The sequence below is a fragment of the Ranitomeya imitator genome, chromosome 4, assembly GCF_032444005.1.
Source record: "Ranitomeya imitator isolate aRanImi1 chromosome 4, aRanImi1.pri, whole genome shotgun sequence".
In the NCBI taxonomy this organism is placed as follows: domain Eukaryota; kingdom Metazoa; phylum Chordata; class Amphibia; order Anura; family Dendrobatidae; genus Ranitomeya; species Ranitomeya imitator.
This window is the reverse complement of record NC_091285.1, coordinates 203,485,423-203,507,215: the sequence shown is the minus strand read 5'-3', so window position 1 is coordinate 203,507,215 and position 21,793 is coordinate 203,485,423. Positions and strand designations below refer to the sequence as shown.

General features: G+C 41.4%; 1 protein-coding gene across 3 annotated transcripts in view; it reads left to right on the top strand.

Moving 5' to 3' along the window:
- Nucleotides 1-21,793, top strand: part of ANO4 (anoctamin 4) — a 412,900-nt gene that overhangs the window by 259,587 nt on the left and 131,520 nt on the right. For all 3 annotated transcript variants that reach the window (XM_069764298.1, XM_069764297.1, XM_069764299.1), the window contains 3 exons: nucleotides 1,677-1,813; nucleotides 18,567-18,731; nucleotides 20,477-20,577. In XM_069764298.1, coding sequence (XP_069620399.1) covers nucleotides 1,677-1,813; nucleotides 18,567-18,731; nucleotides 20,477-20,577 — 403 coding nt within the window. The remainder of the gene's footprint in view (nucleotides 1-1,676; nucleotides 1,814-18,566; nucleotides 18,732-20,476; nucleotides 20,578-21,793) is intronic.

Here is a 21,793-nt window from a genome sequence, read left to right as displayed (position 1 = left end):
CAGATGGATCTGGATAGATTGGAAACTTGGGCTGAAAGGTGGCAGATGAGGTTTAACAATGATAAATGTAAGGTTATACACATGGGAAGAAGGAATCAATATCACCATTACACACTGAACGGGAAACCACTGGGTAAATCTGACAGGGAGAAGGACTTGGGGATCCTAGTTAATGATAAACTTACCTGGAGCAGCCAGTGCCAGGCAGCAGCTGCCAAGGCAAACAGGATCATGGGGTGCATTAAAAGAGGTCTGGATACACATGATGAGAGCATTATACTGCCTCTGTACAAATCCCTAGTTAGACCGCACATGGAGTACTGTGTCCAGTTTTGGGCACCGGTGCTCAGGAAGGATATAATGGAACTAGAGAGAGTACAAAGGAGGGCAACAAAATTAATAAAGGGGATGGGAGAACTACAATACCCAGATAGATTAGCGAAATAAGGATTATTTAGTCAAGAAAAAAAACGACTGAGGTGCGATCTAATAACCATGTATAAGTATATAAGGGGACAATACAAATATCTCGCTGAGGATCTGTTTATACCAAGGAAGGTGACGGGCACAAGGGGGCATTCTTTGCGTCTGGAGGAGAGAAGGTTTTTCCACCAACATAGAAGAGGATTCTTTACTGTTAGGGCAGTGAGAATCTGAAATTGCTTGCCTGAGGAGGTGGTGATGGCGAACTCAGTCGAGGGGTTCAAGAGAGGCCTGGATGTCTTCCTGGAGCAGAACAATATTGTATCATATAATTATTAGGTTCTGTAGAAGGACGTAGATCTGGGGATTTATTATGATGGAATATAGGCTGAACTTGATGGACAAATGTCTTTTTTCGGCCTTACTAACTATGTTACTATGTTATGTTACGTATGATGTAAATTACAGACGCCTCTCATCTTTTTAAGTGGTGGAACTTGCACTATTGCTGACTGACTAAATACTTTTTTGCCCCACTGTACTTAATCTTTGGGATGTGAATGAAGTGTCAAAAACAGTGGCAGAATTAATAAAAAAAAGTCTAAATTTTTATTTAACTTACTGAATAATATGAGTTGGAGGAAACATCTCAAAGATATTAGCAAACTGACATTGGAAGATGAGGTATGGCAGGGTTGGAGTAAATAGCTTTCCCTCATCGGGCTCATGGGGGTGTAAGCCACCCTTCTCTGGATCAAACAGTTAGGTCTAAAGAAAGTTCAGCTTGCAGTATAGTACATAAACTGAATCCCTATGGAAAGCGTAACTGAAAGGGCTATAAAGGCGAACAACATGACAATTTTCCGTGATTTACTCGAATAATTTTGATGATATGAGGCCTTGTAGATGGTGTTGTACTTGTAACCAGTAGCTGTTAACCAGATCAATTAAACTATAAACCTGTAAAGGTAATGTAGAAGATTAATGAGATTGTGATCTTACTGAATTGATGATAAAGATTTAAACCTGGAACATAAACTCTACAAATAAATACAGTTCATTAGTGGAAGAACAGTATTGATTTAGTAGACCCAGCTCGTAGTATATGAGAAGGTACTGTATCTACTAAGATGATTTAAAGACCTGCAGTCTGGTCAGAGAACAGGAGTGAATATTCAGGTTGTATGGATCACAGTGTCCCTTATATTATGTGTATTTTCGGTATAAAACAATAGTTGTGCATTCCTTCCTAGGTGTTAAAGACATAAATATATTCTTTGATGACTTGGAAGCTGCAAACAGTCCCTCCAAAGACGATGACTCTCTGCTGCATGCTGGTAATTTGACAAGTATGTCAGACGAAGTCAGCAGATTAGATGCAGAAGGAGAGGTAAGAAGTTTGCTTTACTTAGGGTATTTAAATGCTGATAATAACAACGATACATATGAATGAAAACAATGAAATATCTAGACATTGTATATAGTATTCAGTGGATATAAAATGTATAAAGTCCCTTGTAAAATGTCAGATTTTCGTCATGTAAAAAAATCATACCGAGAAGGATCATTTCAGAACTTTTCCACCTTTAACCCCTTAGTGACAGAGCCAATTTGGTACTTAATGACCGAGCCAATTTTTACAATTCTGACCACTGTCACTTTATGAGGTTATAACTCTTGAACGCTTTAACGGATCCCACTGATTCAGAGACTGTTTTTTCGTGACATATTGTACTTCATGTTAGTGGTAACATTTCTTCAATATTACTTGCGATTATTTATGAAAAAAATGGAAATTTGGCAAAAAAATTTAAAATTTAGCAATTTTCAAAATTTGTATTTTTATGCCCTTAAATCAGAGAGATATGTCACAAAAAATAGTTAATAAATAACATTTCCCACATGTCTACTTTACATCAGCACAATTTTGGAAACACAATTTTTTTTGTTAGGGAGTTAAAAGGGTTAAAAGTTGACCAGCAATTTCTCATTTTCACAACACCATTTTTTTTAGGGACCACATCACATTTGAAGTCATTTTGAGGGGTCTATATGATAGAAAATAACCAAGTGTGACACTATTCTAAAAACTGCACCCCTCAAGGTGCTCAAAACCACATTCAAGAAGTTTATTAACCCTTTATGTGCTTCACAGGAACTGAAACAATGTGGAAGGAAAAAATGAACATTTAACTTTTTTTTGCAAACATTTTACTTCAGAATTCTTTTTTTTATTTTTACAAGTGTAAAAATAGAAATGTAACCATAAAATTTGTTGTGCAATTTCTCCTGAATACGCCGATACCCCATATGTGGAGGTAAACCACTGTTTGGGCGCACTGCAGAGCTTGGAAGAGAAGGAGCGCCGTTTGACTTTTTCAATGCAGAATTGGCTGGAATTGACATCGGACACCATGTCGCCTTTGGAGAGCCAATGATGTGCCTAAACAGTGGAAACGCTCCACAAGTGACACCATTTTGGAAACTAGACCCTTTAAGGAACTTATCTAGATGTGTGAGCACTTTGAACCCCCAAGTGCTTCACAGAAGTTTATAACGTAGAGCCGTGAAAATAAAAAATCGCATTTGTTTACACAAAAATGATCTTTTCGCCCACAAATTCTTATTTTCAAAAGGGTAACAGGAGAAATTAGACCACAAAAGTTGTTGTGCAGTTTCTCCTGAGTACATCGATACCCCACATGTGGGGGTAAACCACTGTTGGGGTGCACCACAGAGCTTGTAAGAGAAGGAGTGCCGTTTTACTTTTTCAATGTAGAATTGCCTAAACAGTAGAAACCCCCCACAAGTGACTCCATTTTAGAAACTAGACCCCTTATGGAACTTATCTAGATGTGTGGTGAGCACTTTAAACCCCCAAGTGCTTCACAGAAATTTATAAAGTAGAGCCGTGAAAATAAAAAATCCTTTTTTTTCCTCAAAAATGATTTTTTAGCCTGCAATTTTTTATTTTCTCAAGGGTAACATGAGACATTGTACTCAGTATGCTGATACCCCATATGTGGGGGGGGGCACTGTTTGGGCACCTATCGGGGCTCGGAAGGGAAGGAGCGCCGTTTTGGAATGCAGACTTTGATAGAATGGTCTGCGGGCGTTATGTTGCGTTTGCAGAGCCCCTGATGTACCTAAACAGTAGTAACCCCCCACAAGTGACCCCATTTTGGAAATTAGACCCATCAAGGAACTTATCTATATGTGTGGTGAGAACTTTGCATGCCCAAGTGCTTCACAGAAGTTTATAATGCAGAGTCGTGAAAATTAAAAAAAAAATTTTTTCCACAAAAATGATTTTGTAGCCCCCAAGTTTTTATTTTCACAAGGGTAACAGGAGAAATTGGACCCCAACAGTTATTGTCCAATTTATCCCGAGTATGCTGATGCCCCATATGTGGGGGTTAACCACTGTGCGATCACATCGGAGGACAGAGAAATTAAATGGGAAATCGCGTTTTGTTGTTTCTTATGACCGCCGGTAAACGGTTAATTACCAGCGATCGCAACCCGCGGCAGTAAAACCCCCCCCCCCCCCGAATCATGTTCTCTGGGGTCTTGGCTAACCCCGGCAACCGAGACCCCAGAGAAAATCCGACTCTGGGGGTCGCTATTCACTTTTTCCACAGCGCGTTAACTAACGGCGCTGTGGTTTAAGTACCCTTAACTGCCGCCGTTAAAAGGCGTATCGGCGGTCGTTAAGGGGTTAAGGTCTCCCATAATGTGTACAATTCAATTAAGAAACAAACTGAAATCATGTTGAGGAGGAAAATATAAAAAGCAAAACTAAAATACTGTGGTTGTGTAATTTTATAATTGCGGATCTGGTTGCGTTTAGAATTAGCCAATCATATTTAAATTCATGTTAAATAATAATCAGTACACAGTGACCATCATTCAGTGATTCTGATTAACTACATATGCAGTTTAGTTTCACTAGTAGGATGTTCTTGACATTTTCAGCAAAAGCCATGGTCCATAAACAGCTTCCAACACAACCAAAGGATCTCATTGCTGAAAGTAATGTCATCAGTGAGATACAAAAACATCCCAAGGCATTAGATCAACCATGGAACATCGAGAAGATGGTAATCAAGAAGTAGCTTAGTGACGGGGCCAAATTTTTTAAATCTGACCAGTATCACTTTATGTGGTAATAACTCTGGGATGCTTCAACAAATCCCAGTGATTTTGAGAATGTATTTTCGTGGCACCTTATACTTTATGATAATGGTAATGTTAAAAAATTTGCAATTTTCAAACTTTGAATGATTATCCCTTTGATCCAGATGGTCATACCACACAAAAGCATTAATAAATGACATTTCCCACATGCCTGCTGTACATGAGCACCATTTGTAAAATGTTGTTTTATTTTGGTAGCATTTTAGGAGGTTTAAAAATGTAGGAGCAATTTTTCATTTTTTCATGGAAATTTACAAAATGTATATTTTTAGGGGCTTATCCAGGTTTGAAGAGACTTTGGGGGTCCTTATATATTGTAAACCCCCCAAAGTGATACCATTCTAAAAAAACAGCACGCCCTGACATATTGAAAACTGATGTCAGGTAGTTAAAAACCCATCAGGTGCTTTTCAGGAATTAATGCAAAGTGGCATAACAGAAACGGAAAAGTGTATTCTTACCACCTAAATGTCGGTAACTTCTGAATATGCCGCTATAGTCAGGAGACTCTAAGGCCGCTATTTAGCCGTGAATTGCCATGGCAAACATCAGGACCACATAATCATGATCTCAGGGTGCTGATGTGGATAAAGAGGAAGCCCCAGCATTCTTTTAACTATTTATGATATAGTAATTATTGGCAACAGCATCTGAAAGGTTAAACAGATATGGATGGTGCTGACACTGATGGTGGCTGATGCAGCACGTTGTCAGCTATAGTGTACAGCCGACAGCTGCTGGATTGTCACCTGTATGGAGAGGCTATTCTATTATATCTTAGGTCAGTTAAAAGACGTATTGGCTGTCATTAAGGGGTTAAATGTGACACAAAGTGACATTACCTAGGGGTGGACATGTGTAAGCTATCAAGCAAGAACGTGGGATGCAGTGACGGGACACAGGCAGAGCAAGGGTAAACAGGTTTATTTACAGCAGAGACACTCCACGCAGGGAGATAAAGAGTTAAAAGTTGTTAAGGCACAGAAAAATGCAAACAGTTAAGCAAGAATATATGGTAGTCCTCACACTGCAGCTCCAGCTGCACATTAAATAGCGCCCCCTCCTGGAGGGTCCTGTAGTCGCTGGTTCCGTCTTCTGGTGGCAGTGGTCGGTCTCCGGTACCTCCCACTGCCCCCTGTCCATATACTAGTGTGGCTATTAAAGGCACGGGCCACAGACCGGTGTGAGCCCAACGTGCCTCTTTAACTATATCAACTGGGGGTAATCAGGTAACAGACGGTCAGAACAACTCTTGTGTGTCCACGTCATGATGCAAGTGTCAGTCTTATGTGTGGACTCTAATGGGCAGCGCTTGTGCGGTACTCATGGTCACGTTGCGTACAGCACCTGGTACTCTCTGGCTGTCGCTGGGCACACACCGCACGTCCCACTCTCCCGGGTCCCCACTGTTGGCAGCGGGTGACGCTGGTCTGTTTGGCGCTGGTGCTCCCGATCGGAGTACTCCTTTCTATGTCAGCTCCGCTCTGTGTTAACGGCTCCGTACACCTCTGTTTTGCACCGCTCTGCTCCACTCTGCATGGCTCTGCAGCCGTCCCTCATTCTGGCGTGCTGCTGGGCACACTCGGCTCTGCAGGTGACGGGGCCCTCTCTATGTGGCCGGCTGCAGCGCCAGCACTCTCTGAGGGCCAGGGAGACCGAGCACGCTAATCACTGCTCTGCGCGCAGCTCTGCTCTGGCCCGCAACTCTCCTCTTGCGTGCACTTTCTCTGGCCCTTTTCTGTCTCTCTTCGCCCCCTCCTCTCAGCAGGAAGCACTGTCCCCCTCTTCCTTCCGTCCAGGGGAAGGTCAGCCTCTCTCAGGCTTCCCCCAGGAGACAGAGAATGCAGCCCTTTCAGTTCCGGACCCAGCATGCAGGTATCCGCTGTCCGGTCCGGTCCATCTCCCTACACATGCATCAAAAATTGATGAAAAGATAACAAGGAAATGAATCTGAGAGGCTGCCAATAGTCCTACAGCAACATTAAAGGAGCAGCAGGAATTTCTGGCAAACACTGGTTGTGTACTGCATGTGACAACAATCTCTGTCGGGTAGAGTGGCAAGATGGAAGCCTTTTCTTACAAAGAAAAACATCCAATCCCTGCTATGTTTTGCCAAAAGCTACAACCAGCATGTCAAAAGCATGTGGGAAAACGTGCTACACTCTCATGAGACCCAGGTTGATCTTTTTGACCATGATTCCAAAAAGGTATGTTTGGCACAATTCCAACTCTGCACATCACCAAGAGAACACCATATCACAGTGCAGCATGGTTGAGCCAACATTATGCTCTGGGGCTGTTCTTTGCCAGCAGTAACTGGGGCTTTACTCAAGGTGCAGGAAATATTCCAAATTTCAGTCAATTTTGCATCAAAACCTTCATGTCTTTACTAAAAAGATGAAGAGGAATTTCACCTTTTCACCTTTCTGTACGACAACAACCCTAAGCATACATTCAAATCACCTAAATAGTAGCATTGCCAGATGGTGTAACTTTTAGAATGGCCCAGCCAGAACCCTGACCGGAATACAATTGAAAATCTGTAGGTTGATGTGGGGGATGTACAGAGGAGATGTCTTTTCAATCTGACTGATTTGGAGGGCTACAGTAAGGAAGATACAGCAAAAAAAAATATATATATATATATATATATCTTGTACCATGTTAGCCAGTAGATGGAAAAATATTAAAATTTGAGAGTCCTCAGTGGCTGATACTTTTTAGTGGCTAACAGAAAAGATGGTAACAATGCAAGCTTTCGAGACTATTTGGGTCCCTTAATCAGGCATAAAATAACACTAAATCTGAAGAGTCACTTATTTAAACACAACAGGACACAGGAATAATGCAATGGATAAGACAAGTGACGTAAAGCATAACTATAGAGGTGGGACAGGGAGAAAACAGTTGTGGCCATAAATATTGGAACAGTTCATAGATAAGGAGTGTTATGATTGAAGTCTGGTCCATGATTGGGATGTGATGCCCCCAAATGGTCTGAGGAACACATTCCTTAGTTGATATAGGAAGACACAAATCCATGCAACACATTCATTCCTGCACTGAGTGTGTCAAAGGTTGTCATAAATTTATACATTGTATATATTCCTAATTTTTTCTGTATCTCTGAGATTTGAAGTTACCTTTTAATACTACAGGAAAGATAATATATCTTTGTATTGTGTTAGCCAGTAGATAGAAAAATATTTAGAATTGAGAGTCCTCGATGGATGATATCTTTAAATGGCTAACTGAAAAGATGGTAGCAAATTGCAAGCTTTCGAGACAACTCAGGTCTCTTCATCAGGAAGAGAATAATGCAAAATCTGAAAAATCACATATTTATATACAACACAGCACAGAAAGAAATAATGCCTTTTATATACAACACAGCACAGAAAGAAATAATGCCATAGATAAGACAAGTGACATAAGGCAGAACTATCACTATGGGAGAGTGATAAACAGTTGTGGCCATAAACATAGGAACAGTTCATAGATAAGGAGTGTGAATGTTTTATTGTCCTCTGATTGGGGTTTAGTTCTGTGTTGTGATGCCCCCACAAGGTCTGAGGAGAAAATTCCATTATTGATGAAAAAAGACATAAATCCATGCGACACATTCATTCCTGCACTGAGAGTGGTCAAAGGTTGTCTTGTGTTTATACTCCCAGACTCTTCTGTCTCTGAAATTTGAAGTTAGCTTTTAATACAAGTATTTTCATGTCCATGGTGCTGTGATCTGGGACACAAACATGTTTGGCCACAGGTGTAGATCCATTCTTTTTTCTCTCATTGTGTGGTGATGAGAATTCATCCTTGTTCTCAGTTTTTGCCATCTCCCCCACATACAGACCCCCAGCTGGACATTTGATATATAAAATTAAGTACATTAGAGTCTCGCAAGTCTGCAATTTTTTACCATCTTCTCAATTAGCCATTAAAAGGTATCAACCACTGAGGACTCTCAAATTTTAATATTCTACAGTAAGGAAGAGAAAGCAAAGATTGCCAATTCTAAGTGTGCCATGCTGATATAAATTTTAAGGGTGGTTGACCGAAGTATTAGTTTAAGGTTGTGCATATTTATGGAACCACATTATCTTAGTTCTTTCTTTCTCCACCAGAAAATATAGCAGCTTGTATTTCGAATTAATTGAACAGAGTAAAGGTGACATTAAAGGTGGAGAAAGTTCTGAAATGATTCTTCTTGGCACGATGTTTACATGACCAGAACCTGGCATTTTAACAGAAGTGTGTAGACTTTTTATATCCACTGTATGTACTACATTCTAACCTTTGTGCTTCAAAAGAACTAGGGCAGCATATCATAGAGGTGAGTCCCTGGTTAGGGACATTTGCCTATTGGTCAAAGTGGAGTGCAACTACAAAAAGTAATTGTTACTCTAGGGGACCTGGCATTTTGCATGTGAGGGTGTGCTCACATGGCCACAAGTTTGCAAATTGCTATATGCAGTCTTCTGACTTCCCACTCATATGGCAAATACAGAGGAATAGTCCAGTGTCATGATTTGGTAGAGTGCAGTCACTATCTGCGATTAGAATGGCTGCAGAATTCCCTTCCTAGCCTGGAAAACCACTGTACTATCAAGCTGATTGGACAATATCAAAGTCAGAAGGTCTATTTGACAATGGAGAGTAAAAACACCCAGTTGACAATTTATTCAAACATTTTAAGAGAAATAAGGGGAAATGCTCAGAAATTGTAATTTTATGGGCAATGCAAACATTTACTAAAGATTACATGTCAAGAGTGATGATAAGTCATTTTTAAAGGGACGCTATGATCAGCAGATGATTTATTGTTTATATTATGTATTTGTGCTCAATGTTTTTGTTTTTTTTGCTTTTGGCATAAAAAAAGTGAAATCTTGCAATTTCCACATTGGCCACTGGGGCTTTTTTAGACTCTATCCTCCTGTTGTTTCAGGAAACCCTTTCTTTTGTGTTGAAACATCTAATAAGCGTGTTCAAAAGTCATTGTGAAGGGAGGTTGATCAGCTGTGACATCACCTGTTGTAAATGGTGGATCCTGAGTTGTCATCTGGTATAGAGGTGCTACCTGTCATTGTAATCCTGCCTCTGATGATAAAGAGCCTGCAGAAAACTTTTCCTGAAAATACAGGCAGTATGAGCCTAAAATAGCTCTAATGAGACTGAGAAAATTGCAAGAAGATTACTATTTTTTTTATTAAAGATTGTGTTGTGAGAAAAATAAAACATTGCCAAAATGTTTGAAAAACTATGTCACATACAAACCCTATTTAAACTATAAGTCATTTTCCAATGAAAGTTTCCCTTTAAAAAGTTCCTGATGTGCAATTAGTCAGCGATCATTTGCTCAAACAGCACATTGCTGAATGATGAGACCTTGCAAAGCTCACACCTTTCATGTCATATCTATATGTTAATATGCAAATTGCCTTTTCAGAGAAAAAGAAGGAGGACTTGAACTCTATAGCGCCACCTGTTGGAAGTAGCGATCCTACAAGTCACAATCAATCCTTTAACGAGTCTTGCAATATGATTTAGGATTACAGCCAAATCAGTATCTCAAATCGCAATATTCTTTAGTATGAGCCTTCCAATGTTTTCTCAGCAGCTTACAAGTTGCCCTAAGGCTGTTCTAACTATACATTGTCACTAGGGTTGAGCGAAACGGATCGGTCATTTTCAGAAGTCGCCGACTTTTGGCAAAGTCGGGTTTCATGAAACCCGACCCGATCCCTGTGTGGGGTCGGCCATGAGGTCGGCGATCTTCTTATCGAGTATCAGAATTCTGATACCGAGTTCCGATATTTTTGCGATATCGGGAATCGGTATCGGGATCCATATTTATGTGTAAAATAAAGAATAAAAATAAAAAATATTGATATACTCACCCTCGGACGCGCCCTGGTTCTATCCGGCAGTCTCCCCTCCTAAGAATGAGCGAGTGAAGGACCTGCGGTGACGTCGCGGCTTGTGATTGGTCGCGTGAGCGGTCACAAGCCGCGACGTCATCAAAGGTCCTTCACTTGCTCATTCTTAGGAAGGAAGGCTGCCGGCTAGAACCAGGGCGCGTCCGAGGGTGAGTATATCCCTATTTTTTATTTTCATTCTTTATTTTACACATTAATATGGATCCCAGGGCCTGAAGGAGAGTTTCCTCTCCTTCAGACCCTGGGAACCATTAGTATCCCATTGCACTGCATTGGGTTTCGTGTTTTGGCCGACCCCGACTTTTCTATAGGATCGGCCGATTTCACTCGACCCGACTTTTGAGAAAGTTGGGTTTCGTGAAACCCGACTCGACCCTATAAAAATAAAAGTCGCTCAACCCTAATTGTCACTAGTGAGAAACCCTCGAAGAAGGAATCCTCAGATTGGTTCCATTTTATCTCCTCATGCTTTACCATGTGTTAAGTGAACCTTCCACAAGGAGATCCTTCCTTTATCGATCATTTGGCTTCGAATCCACAAAGAGAAAACTGAGAAGGACGACGATTTTTTTGCTGTCTATTTCCGACTCTGCTCATTATTTTCACATTACTTTGAACGGCTGTGTATTTTCTCGTAAAAGTACAGAGTGCAGGCATTTTATCTGCCAGCTTAAACTTATTGTTGAGCAGTGTAAAGGGGATCGAATAATGGAAATACAGAAGTAATTGTAGAAAGGTGAACTTCAAAGCACTTTGAGAATCCAGTATAGATAAGGTATGGCTCCACGAAGGGTCTAAGAGAGAATTTAGATTTTTTTTTTGTAATACATTAAGGCTGGTTTCACACTTGTGTCTGTGCATGCAGCGTTTCATCTGCATACATCCGCATGCATCATGCGTACATATATTTAATATGGTGTACGCATGGACATGCATTTGCTTGCGTTCCCATGCTTTGGCGTACGCATGCGTTTTTTGCGGTGCACGGCTGGGCCCGGCAAACGCAACATGTTGCATTTTTGGAGGCGTCAAAAATCCATCACTAGGGTTGAGCGACCTTCACTTTTATAGGATCGGGTCGGGTTTCACGAAACCCGACTTTTGGAAAAGTCGGGTCGAGTGAAATCGGCCGATCCTATAAAAAAGTCGGGGTCGGGGTCGGCCGAAACTCGAAACCCAATGCAGTGCATTGGGTTTCCATGGTTCCCAGGGTCTGAAGGAGCGGAAACTATAGAATTAAAATAAAAAATATCCTTATACTTACCCTCTGACGCGCCCTGGTACTAACCGGGAACCTTCCTTCCTTAGAATCAGCCTTCCAGGACCTTCGGTGACGTCGCGGGTGACGTCGCGGCTTGTGATTGGCCGCGCGGCCGCCCATGTGACCGCTCGCGCGGCCAATCACAAGCCGCGACGTCACCCGCGACGTCACCGAAGGTCCTGGAAGGGCTGATTCTTAGGAAGGAAGGCTGTCGGAAGGAAGCAGGGCGCTTCCGAGGGTGAGTATATTCCTATTAGGTATATACTCACCCTCGGAAGCGCCCTGCTTCCTTCCGACAGCCTTCCTTCCTAAGAATCAGCCCTTCCAGGACCTTCGGTGACGTCGCGGGTGACGTCGCGGCTTGTGATTGGCCGCGCGAGCGGTCACATGGGCGGCCGCGCGGCCAATCACAAGCCGCGACGTCACCGCGACGTCACGGCAAGGTCCTAGAAGCGCGGATTCGAAGGAGGAAGGCTGCCGGTTAGTACCAGGGCGCGTCAGAGGGTAAGTATTGCAATATTTTTTATTTTAATTCTATATTTTACACTTTAATCTGAATTCCGATACCAATTCCCGATATCTTAAACATATCGGGAATCGGGATCGGAATTCCGATTCCAGATTCAAAAGATCGCCGACTTCATGGCCGACCCCCCACTGGGGTCGGGTCGGGTTTCATGAAACCCGACCTTGCCAAAAGTCGGCGACTTTTGAACAATTTCGACCCGTTTCGCTCAACCCTATCCATCACATATGCGCAGACATGCGCATGCGGTTGAGTGCTTTAAAAAAACGCATTACAGTCTATGGGAACACATGCATACGCATGTGTTTGATGCGCTTGCGTACTGTGGACTGCGCATGTCCAGGAACCGTTTTAAGACACGCCCTCCTGGAAATATCAAACGCATGCGCATAAACAACGCAAACGCAGGCAACAATGCATACAAACGCATGCACGCGCAGCGTTTATTTGCCGTCATGCGTAATCTGATGCAGATAAAAAACCATTGTGTAAACATGCGTTTGCATGCGTTTGCGTATGCAGATGATACGCTGCGCACAGAAGCGCTAATGTGAATTTAGCCTTATATACATGTCTACGGCTGTTGTTTCAGATATTTTTTTCTGTGACAGATAATGAGGTAGAATTTTCTCTTGCAAATTCATGCACTAGGTTATCCACATATGCATGTTTGCCATATTATAAAAACTATGTGTGCACAGTTTCTGTGTAATTTAGATCATGTCAATAAGATTTATGTATTTTAATCCTTATTTAAATGTTTATTTTCCATTAGTCTAGCTTTGTTTTTCACGGATAGAACAAGTACACATTATAATTTATGGTGCTGTTCACATGTCCATGCTTTTTGCGGACCATATGTCCACAAAAAATAATCGTTGAGACGTGTTCGTAAAAAATAATCTTGAAGACATGTTTGTTTTTTTATCTACGCCTTGGAGCAAAATCATGAATACAAATCTATGGTTCCATGAAAGGTACAGACAGCACGCAGATGCCACCCGTGTGCTGTTAATGGGTAGGAGAAGTTTTGAACATTTTTTGTCATAAAAGAAGATCACTGATGGTAAAAGTGGACACACTAACAAAAAAACTAATGAAAATCAGATCCAGCACACTGTTGAAATATTTTAAGGAAAACTAAATAAAGTTTTACAAGGTAATGGTCGCTTGCCAGGTAAAGTCTAGTGTAAGGCATGCTCCAGTATGCCATGTGTTTGTCCAGCCTAGTGTAGAATGGTTACTTGGTGGTAATCACTGTTCCCTTAGAGTGTTTTCACACTGCATTTTGTCCCACATGCAGTGGTCCCATTGGGACTTATGTAAGAACCACCGCAAAATGGGATTCAAGCAACAGGGCCATTGACTATAATGGTGCCGGTGCTCTATCATGCACCATTTTTAGGCATACATTTCTTCTGGAGGCAGACACTCAGATTCAGTCTAATATGTCTGAATGTTCACCTCCAGTAGGCGTATATGCCAGAAAAAAGTGCACGACAAAGCACATGTTGACTCTCTCAGCACCATTATAGTTCATGGCTCCATCTGCGCATATGCTTGAATCCCATTTTGTGGGGGGGTTAGGACATAAGCCCCAATGTTACCACTGAGCGTGGGGAAGAACGCAATGTGAAAGGGGCCTTTGAGTGCTAGGTCCTGGTTTCCGACCAATGATAGCATCTGGAGTTGTTTTTATGCTCTTCACATCTTGTATGCTCTCCCCATCTTTGGGTAATATGTTGGAATTATATAAGCAAGCAAAATATGTAAGTAAGAAAAGAAGTAGAGCAGCGGGGAATGTGGTGCAGAGATCATAGAATCATAGAAAGTTAAAGTTGGAAGTGACCTCCAAGATTCACTAAATCATCCCAGATCTGGCAAAAACTAGCAGAACTAGTCAAATGGCACATTGTACCCCAGAGATATGGAGCCTGTACATTGGATGCCTCATGCCCAACCAGGTCTCTATAGTGGACCAGAGACAAAAAGACTGAAGTGATTGGTTAGTTAGTGTAAGAAATAGCAAGGCTACAAGTGTCAAGCAAACATCAAGAGGTACCTGTCGTATTGACTTTATGATTGACAAAGCTGGATCGTTCTTATTAAGTTGTTCAAGGAACTGTGGTAACTGCTATAAAGCCCCCTAGTGTACACCTAAACACCAGCTTGATTGATAGCTCCTCACTGTTCTCCCTGCCGCTGAGATCTCACACGGCTCGGAACGAGCTGTGGCTGTCAGTCGGGGTGGGTGGCAAGACATGGAATACACTTGGATTTATGAGCTATTTTGTTGTATGGGCTGGGCTCATAAAATACTCAGCTCAATATCAGGATTATACAGCCATTCTGACGTGGATTTTCAAACTAAATCCACCAGTCTCATGGGTTCTACAAAGTCTATTTAATAATGTGTACAGTATGTATGGTGACAGATCCACTTTAACCAGGAGTTGTTTTTCAGGCTTGAATTGTTCATTTAGACTGCTCTGATGTTCAATTGTGACTTGTCAATTATATGGAGGCCTCAAGTAGGAGACTCAACCTAAACAACTGTCAACGTTAATCTGTTTATTATCAGTTTTATTATTTGATACTTGTGACTGTTAGGCCAGCCTCACACTCAGCGTTGAAAAATACGGTCCGTATATTACGGCCGTAATACGCTGAAAAGTCCCCAAAATAGTGGTCCGTAGCTCCTCCGTAGGCAGGGTGTGTCAGCGTTTTTTGCGCATGGCATCCTCCGTATGTAATCCGTATGGCATCCGTACTGCGTGTTTTTCTCGCAGGCTTGCAAAACCAACATACCGCTATAGAAGGGATCCATGTGTCACAAAAAAAAAAAATATACTGTCTATATATATATATATATATATATATATATATATATATATATATATATATAATATATATATATATATGTCAGTAGACACAAGGTGGCTAGCATGTATGTATATATATATTAATATTTCTTCCAGCGCGAGATAGCTTTAAAGCCGGTAATTCAATTACCGGCTTTTGCTATCTCCTTCCTAAACCCGACATGATATGAGACCTGGTTTACATACAGTAAACCATCTCATATCACCTTTTTTTTTGCATATTCCACACTACTAATGTCAGTAGTGTGTATATGCAAAATTTGACCGTTCTATCTACTAAATTAAAGGGTTAAATGGCGGAAAAAATTGGCGTGGGCTCCCGCGCAATTTTCTCCGCCAGAGTAGTAAAGCCAGTGACTGAGGGCAGATATTAATAGCCTGGAGAGGGTCCACGGTTATTGCCCCCCCCGCCCCTGGCTAAAAACACCTGCCCCCAGCCACCCCAGAAAAGGCACATCTGTAAGATGCGCCTATTCTGGCACTTGGCCACTCTCTTCCCATTCCCGTGTAGCGGTGGGATATGGGGTAATGAAGGGTTAATGCCACCTTGCTATTGTAAGGTGACATTAAGCCAAATTAATAATGGAGAGGCGTCAATTATGACACCTATCCATTATTAATCCAATACTAGTAAAGGGTTAAAAAAAATACACAAACACATTATTCAAAATTATTTTAATGAAATAAAAACAAAGGTTGTTGTAATATTTTATTCAACGCCCAATCCAATCACTGAAGACCCTCGTTCTGTAACAAAAATAACATAATAAACCAACAATATCCTTACCTTCCGCAGATCTGTAAAGTCCAACGATGTAAATCCATCTGAACGGGTTAAAATATTTTGCAGCCATGAGCTTTGCTAATGCAACATTGTTCGTGGCTGCAAAACCCCGGGGAATGAAGGTAAAGTAGGTCAATGACCTATATTTGCCTTCATTTGCGGTGAGGCGCCCTCTGCTGGTTGTTCCTAGATCGTGGGAATTTTCCTAGAAAGCTCCCAGGCTCGAGTTCATAAGAGGTGCCCTCTGCTGGTTGTCCTCATATGAACTCGAGCCTGGGAGCTTTCTAGGAAAATTCCCACGATCTATCAACAACCAGCAGAGGGCGCCTCACCGCAAATGAAGGTAAATATAGGTCATTGACCTACTTTACCTTCATTCCCCGGGGTTTTGCAGCCACGAACAATGTTGCATTAGCAAAGCTCGTGGCTGCAAAATATTTTAACCCCTTCAGATGGATTTACATCGTTGGACTTTACAGATCTGCGGAAGGTAAGGATATTGTTGGTTTATTATGTTATTTTTGTTACAGAACGAGGGTCTTCAGTGAGTGGATTGGGTGTTGAATAAAATATTACAACAACCTTTGTTTTTATTTCATTAAAATAATTTTGAATAATGTGTTTGTGTATTTTTTTAACTCTTTACTAGTATTGGATTAATAATGGATAGGTGTCATAATTGACGCCTCTCCATTATTAATTTGGCTTAATGTCACCTTACAATAGCAAGGTGGCATTAACCCTTCATTACCCCATATCCCACCGCTACACGGGAATGGGAAGAGAGTGGCCAAGTGCCAGAATAGGCGCATCTTCCAGATGTGCCTTTTCTGGGGTGGCTGGGGGCAGATGTTTTTAGCCAGGGGGGGGGCAATAACCATGGACCCTCTCCAGGCTGTTAATATCTGCCCTCAGTCACTGGCTTTACTACTCTGGCGGAGAAAATTGCGCGGGAGCCCACGCCAATTTTTTCCGCCATTCAACCCTTTAATTTAGTAGATAGAATGGCCAAATTTTGCATATACACACTACTAACATTAGTAGTGTGGAATATGCAAAAAAAAGGGGATATGAGATGGTTTACTGTATGTAAACCAGGTCTCATATCATGTCGGGTTTAGGAAGGAGAAAGAAAAAGCCGGTAATTGAATTACCGGCTTTAAAGCTATCTCGCGCTGGAATAAATATTAATATATATACATATATGTGTCTCACCGACATATATATATATATATATACCTATTCTATGTGTACACATTTATTCTACCTATTCTTCTGTAAGCTGTCAGTGTGATTTTACTGTACACCGCAATGAATTACCGGCTTTTCTCGCTAACACCGCTGCGTATTTCTCGCAAGTCACACTGCTGGTCCATGTGTGATCCGTATTTTTCAGGCTTCCATAGACTTTCATTGGCGTATTTCTTGCGCAGTACGGTGACAAACGCAGCATGCTGCGATTTTCTACGGCCGTAGAAAGACGTATAATACTGATCAGTAAAATACGGCAGATAAGAGCAGGGGCATAGAGAATAATTGTGCCGTTTGTTTTGCGAGTTTTACGGACGTATTTTCTGCGCTCTGACGTCCGTAAAACTCGCTAGTGTGAGGCCGGCCTTAGTCTGCTGCTTTGTAGTAGGGTCTGAGTAAGCAGAACAGGGTCGGTGCAAAGGCTCCATTCACACATGAGTGTTACCATCCGCTGTTTTTCTCAGCGTCATCCTAGTTGCATCAGTCTTTTTCCTCATAAGTTTTTTTTTACTGAAGCAGGTAGACTGACTGCATTTTATATCCATTGACTAGTAACTATATATCAGATAAAAACGGATGAATCTCCAATGGAACGCTGAAGGTCAAAGTCCTTCATCCATTTTACACAGATCCCCATAGACTTTATGGCCTGATCCCCGAAACAGATGAGACTAGGACCTCCTCTGAGTCTCAGCGACCGGAGACATGGATCTAATTTCAAAACTGATGTCTGTATAGATCTATGAAACTCTGTGTCAGTGTGCTCTACAAGAAAAAAAACACGTGAATGTGTCCTAAGTGGTAGTCCTACGTGGTTTTCCAGAGACTTATATTACTCACTTGTAGAGCGAGCCCCTTTAATTCCACAACATTTTACAGACATCATTAGAGATATACTTTATGAGGCATTTTTTACCTCAGGATATGCTTCGGATTTCATTTACCATCCAATCCTCATTAATAAGTACACTGCATATATCAACCTTAAAGGGGTTGTCCACTACTCAGGTAACCTCTTCTCAATCACCATGTTTCCCTCCAGTAAAATAACCACAGCTATCCCCACTTCTGATGTCGGCCCTGGCCCCTGCAGGAATCATGTGACATAACATCAGACAATCCCTGGGAGAGCAAATTCCGTCACTGCTGAAACGGGGGGTGAGGATAGGTGTTATTATTTTACTTGGGGGCAAACATAGTGATTGAGAAGGGGTTGTCCGAGTAGTGGACAACCCCTTTCAATCTGCAATAGATGAGATAAATAAATCCGTGTCTTCTGATCATTCTGACTCTTTTTCAGATTCCCAGCATGCCAGAAAAGAACAGAACGAATGGTCTATTTTTCAATGATGGGAAGTGTCGTATTGACTACATCTTGGTCTACAGAAAATCAAGCCCCCACTCCGAGAAAAGAGAGATTTACGAGAGGAATATTAGGGCAGAGGGACTACAGATGGAGAAAGAGGTACCTTTGGTTGATTATGTAGATTTATATTCTTCTGCAATGACAACACAATTTCAATTGACTTCTATTATACCCATTATGGTAGATGGCGAGGGCATGATGTAACTATTCCGGGGGCAAAGATTGTGGTTACACACGGTCTCTATGCTGGGAGACCAATCTGTAAAATGAGGACCAGTTGCAGATTTTGTATTGGAGACCAGACATTTCAAACTATGTCTCTGCCAAATAGTTTTGTTTTGTAATAAAAAAATATTATTGTTACATTGTAATAAAACATGGGAAATGTATTTATCATGCAGTGTTATAGTAATAATAAAGGGAATTTATCAGCAGGTTTTTGCTATGCTAACTGAAAGTTGAATGATGTAGGGGCAGAAAGCCTGATTCCAGTGGTGTATCAGTTACTGGACTGCTTGGTGCTGTTAATTGAATCCCTGTTTTCTTTGTTGTAGATGTAGCAGAGGCGAGCTGAATGCTGAGCTGTGTATAACCCTGTCCACATTGCTGATGTGCAATGTCTTGTGTACACTGTACAGCTGCCAATCAATGGTGGGAGCAGTGTTACACAGATTAGCCTGACTGTCGTACACATGAGATCTAGTCCTGCGGTGATAATCTTCTGCTAATAAAACATGGATTATATTGAAACAACAGCAAGCTGCTGAGCAAGTGACACATCATTGAAATCAGGCTCTCTGTCCCTATATTATGCTGCTTTCAGATTAAATAGCAAAAGCCTGCTGACGGATTCACTTTAATACACAGTGCCAGAATATGTCTTCAGCATCAATGCTACATCTGCCTCTACTGTACCATCATGTTTATTCAGGCTCTCTTTTGTGACGAGCTGTGTATCAGATTTATTAGTTATAAATGTGTGTCTTATGATTTTGGTATGCAGGTATTGTTTAAGAAGTTTTTATCTGGAGTTGAGCTTTGACTACTTACCAGATAAAGCTTAAAAAATGATAGTTTCATATCTTCACCTATACTGAAAATGTCATCTCTAGAATAGATGGGTTTAAAGTGGGATAATATAAAAACATTTTGTCATTTAGTATACACTGTATGGACAAAAGAATTTGGAGGTAGCTTTTAAAGAGAATCTGTCACCAGGTTTTTGCTACCCCATCTGAGAGCAGAATAATGTTAGGGTAGAGACCATGATTCCAGCAATATATCACTGAGTGTTGCAATTTTAATAAAAAATGTTTCATCTACTTCAGATCTACCAGAATTCTGAAAGCTCAGCTTTGTATAACCCTGCCTACACTGCAAATTGGCAGCTTTTTGTGTACACTGTGCATAGGCAGAAAGCTGTCATTCAGAGGTGTGGAGGGTGGGGTTGCACAGAGTTCAAGAATCTGGTGGACTAACTCCATATTAATGGTGTTGTCTGGCCTTGAAGAGCGAGCGCCGGCACGTCTAGTCAGCATGTGACCACATGTATACATATCGACTACTTACGGTTGCAGCTTAGAATCCTAACAGTGAGCCCACTGCACACTGTGAGGATTCACAAGTCTGGAGTCGCATAGAGTGTATTTAGAATATGATTTCATAGGTTTAATGGGTCGTGTCCAATACTATTGTCGATATAGTGTAGCACAAGGTTATAGTGTAGCTATATTGCTGTATTAAGCATCAGCTGGGTGTTGAATGACTAATGTAGCAGATATAAGCATTACTCTGTACTCCGGGGACCCTGCACATTCATAGTTCCTGCTGTTGTCTCATTGCAGTCATCTATCACCAACAGTGACATCATGTTTGTAAAACTGCACGCTCCCTGGGAGGTTCTAGGAAGATATGCCGAGCTTATGAATGTTAGGATGCCTTTCAGGTAGGTTCACACAGTACATGATGGGATGTTTTGACTCTATGACCTTCTCAGTTGTTCAAAATTGTCAGACATGAAAGACTTAGACATCTCGGCTGTTTACAAAGAGGCGGAAATTCACCAATTCAGCAGGTTTCGCTTTGGGTAAATACATCTAACTTGTGCATACAAGATGCAATCCTTCATTACATTTCCTGGATGCAATCCCAGAACAGCATTCTCTGTCTGCTTTTGGGAAGTTGCAGGTTTAGCAGAAAAAGTTCACCATGAAATGTAAATTTGCTACATCATTGTCCAGTCTGCTATTATTCATGTCCTGCTTTATTAATTATTGTTAATATTCAGAATAATCTACTCCTTATGCTCACCATATGGTAAAAATCTTGTGCATATATTATACACTGTATTCATATGTCACTCACCTCTTTGCAGAGATTGTAGAATATATATATATATATATATATATATAGTATGATATGATATGAGAAAGGATACCTTATCCGAAACGTTGCCACGCCGTTCAGGCATTAAAGCCCGTTTTTCTTTAATTTTTGTGCTGTCTTCCTTTTTTGATCTCTATTATTGGAAGCCATTTGAACATTGGTTGGGAAAGCGCTGCACGACAACTGCGGTAATACGTGATGCTGTTCCAATTTTGACTCATATATGTATATGGTATATATAAAATATATACGGTATATATATTGTAGTGCAGCGGTGTCCACACTGTGCAGTGAAGAGGCAGTGACCCAGGAAAGTTCAACACTCACAAATAAAACAAAGGGATCCTCCGGATCGCAGCCGGGAAACAAGACATTCCGTAAATGCGTCCAGTTGCCCAGGGCGGCTGCACCACTGTATCACGCAGGAACCATCTGGTGCCTCGAGCATTCCTCTCTTTTGCATTGCACATCCAGACGAGGAGAAAATGGTCTATTATCAATTGAAACTGATGCCTGAGCAAATGGAAGCGTAGGGAACTCCAAAGCCCACATAATCACCAAGCACTCCTTCTCCACTATGCTATAATTTTTCTCTGCCGGGGTCAGTTTACTGCACAAGTAGGTGACTGGATGCTCATCCCTGTTCACCTCTTGCGACAGCACCGCTCCTAGCCTACCTCTGAGGCATCTGTTTGCGCGATGAAGGTTTCCTTGCAGTTGGACTGATGAGGACCGGTTGTCTACACAACACCGACTTTAGGGACTGGAATGCATCC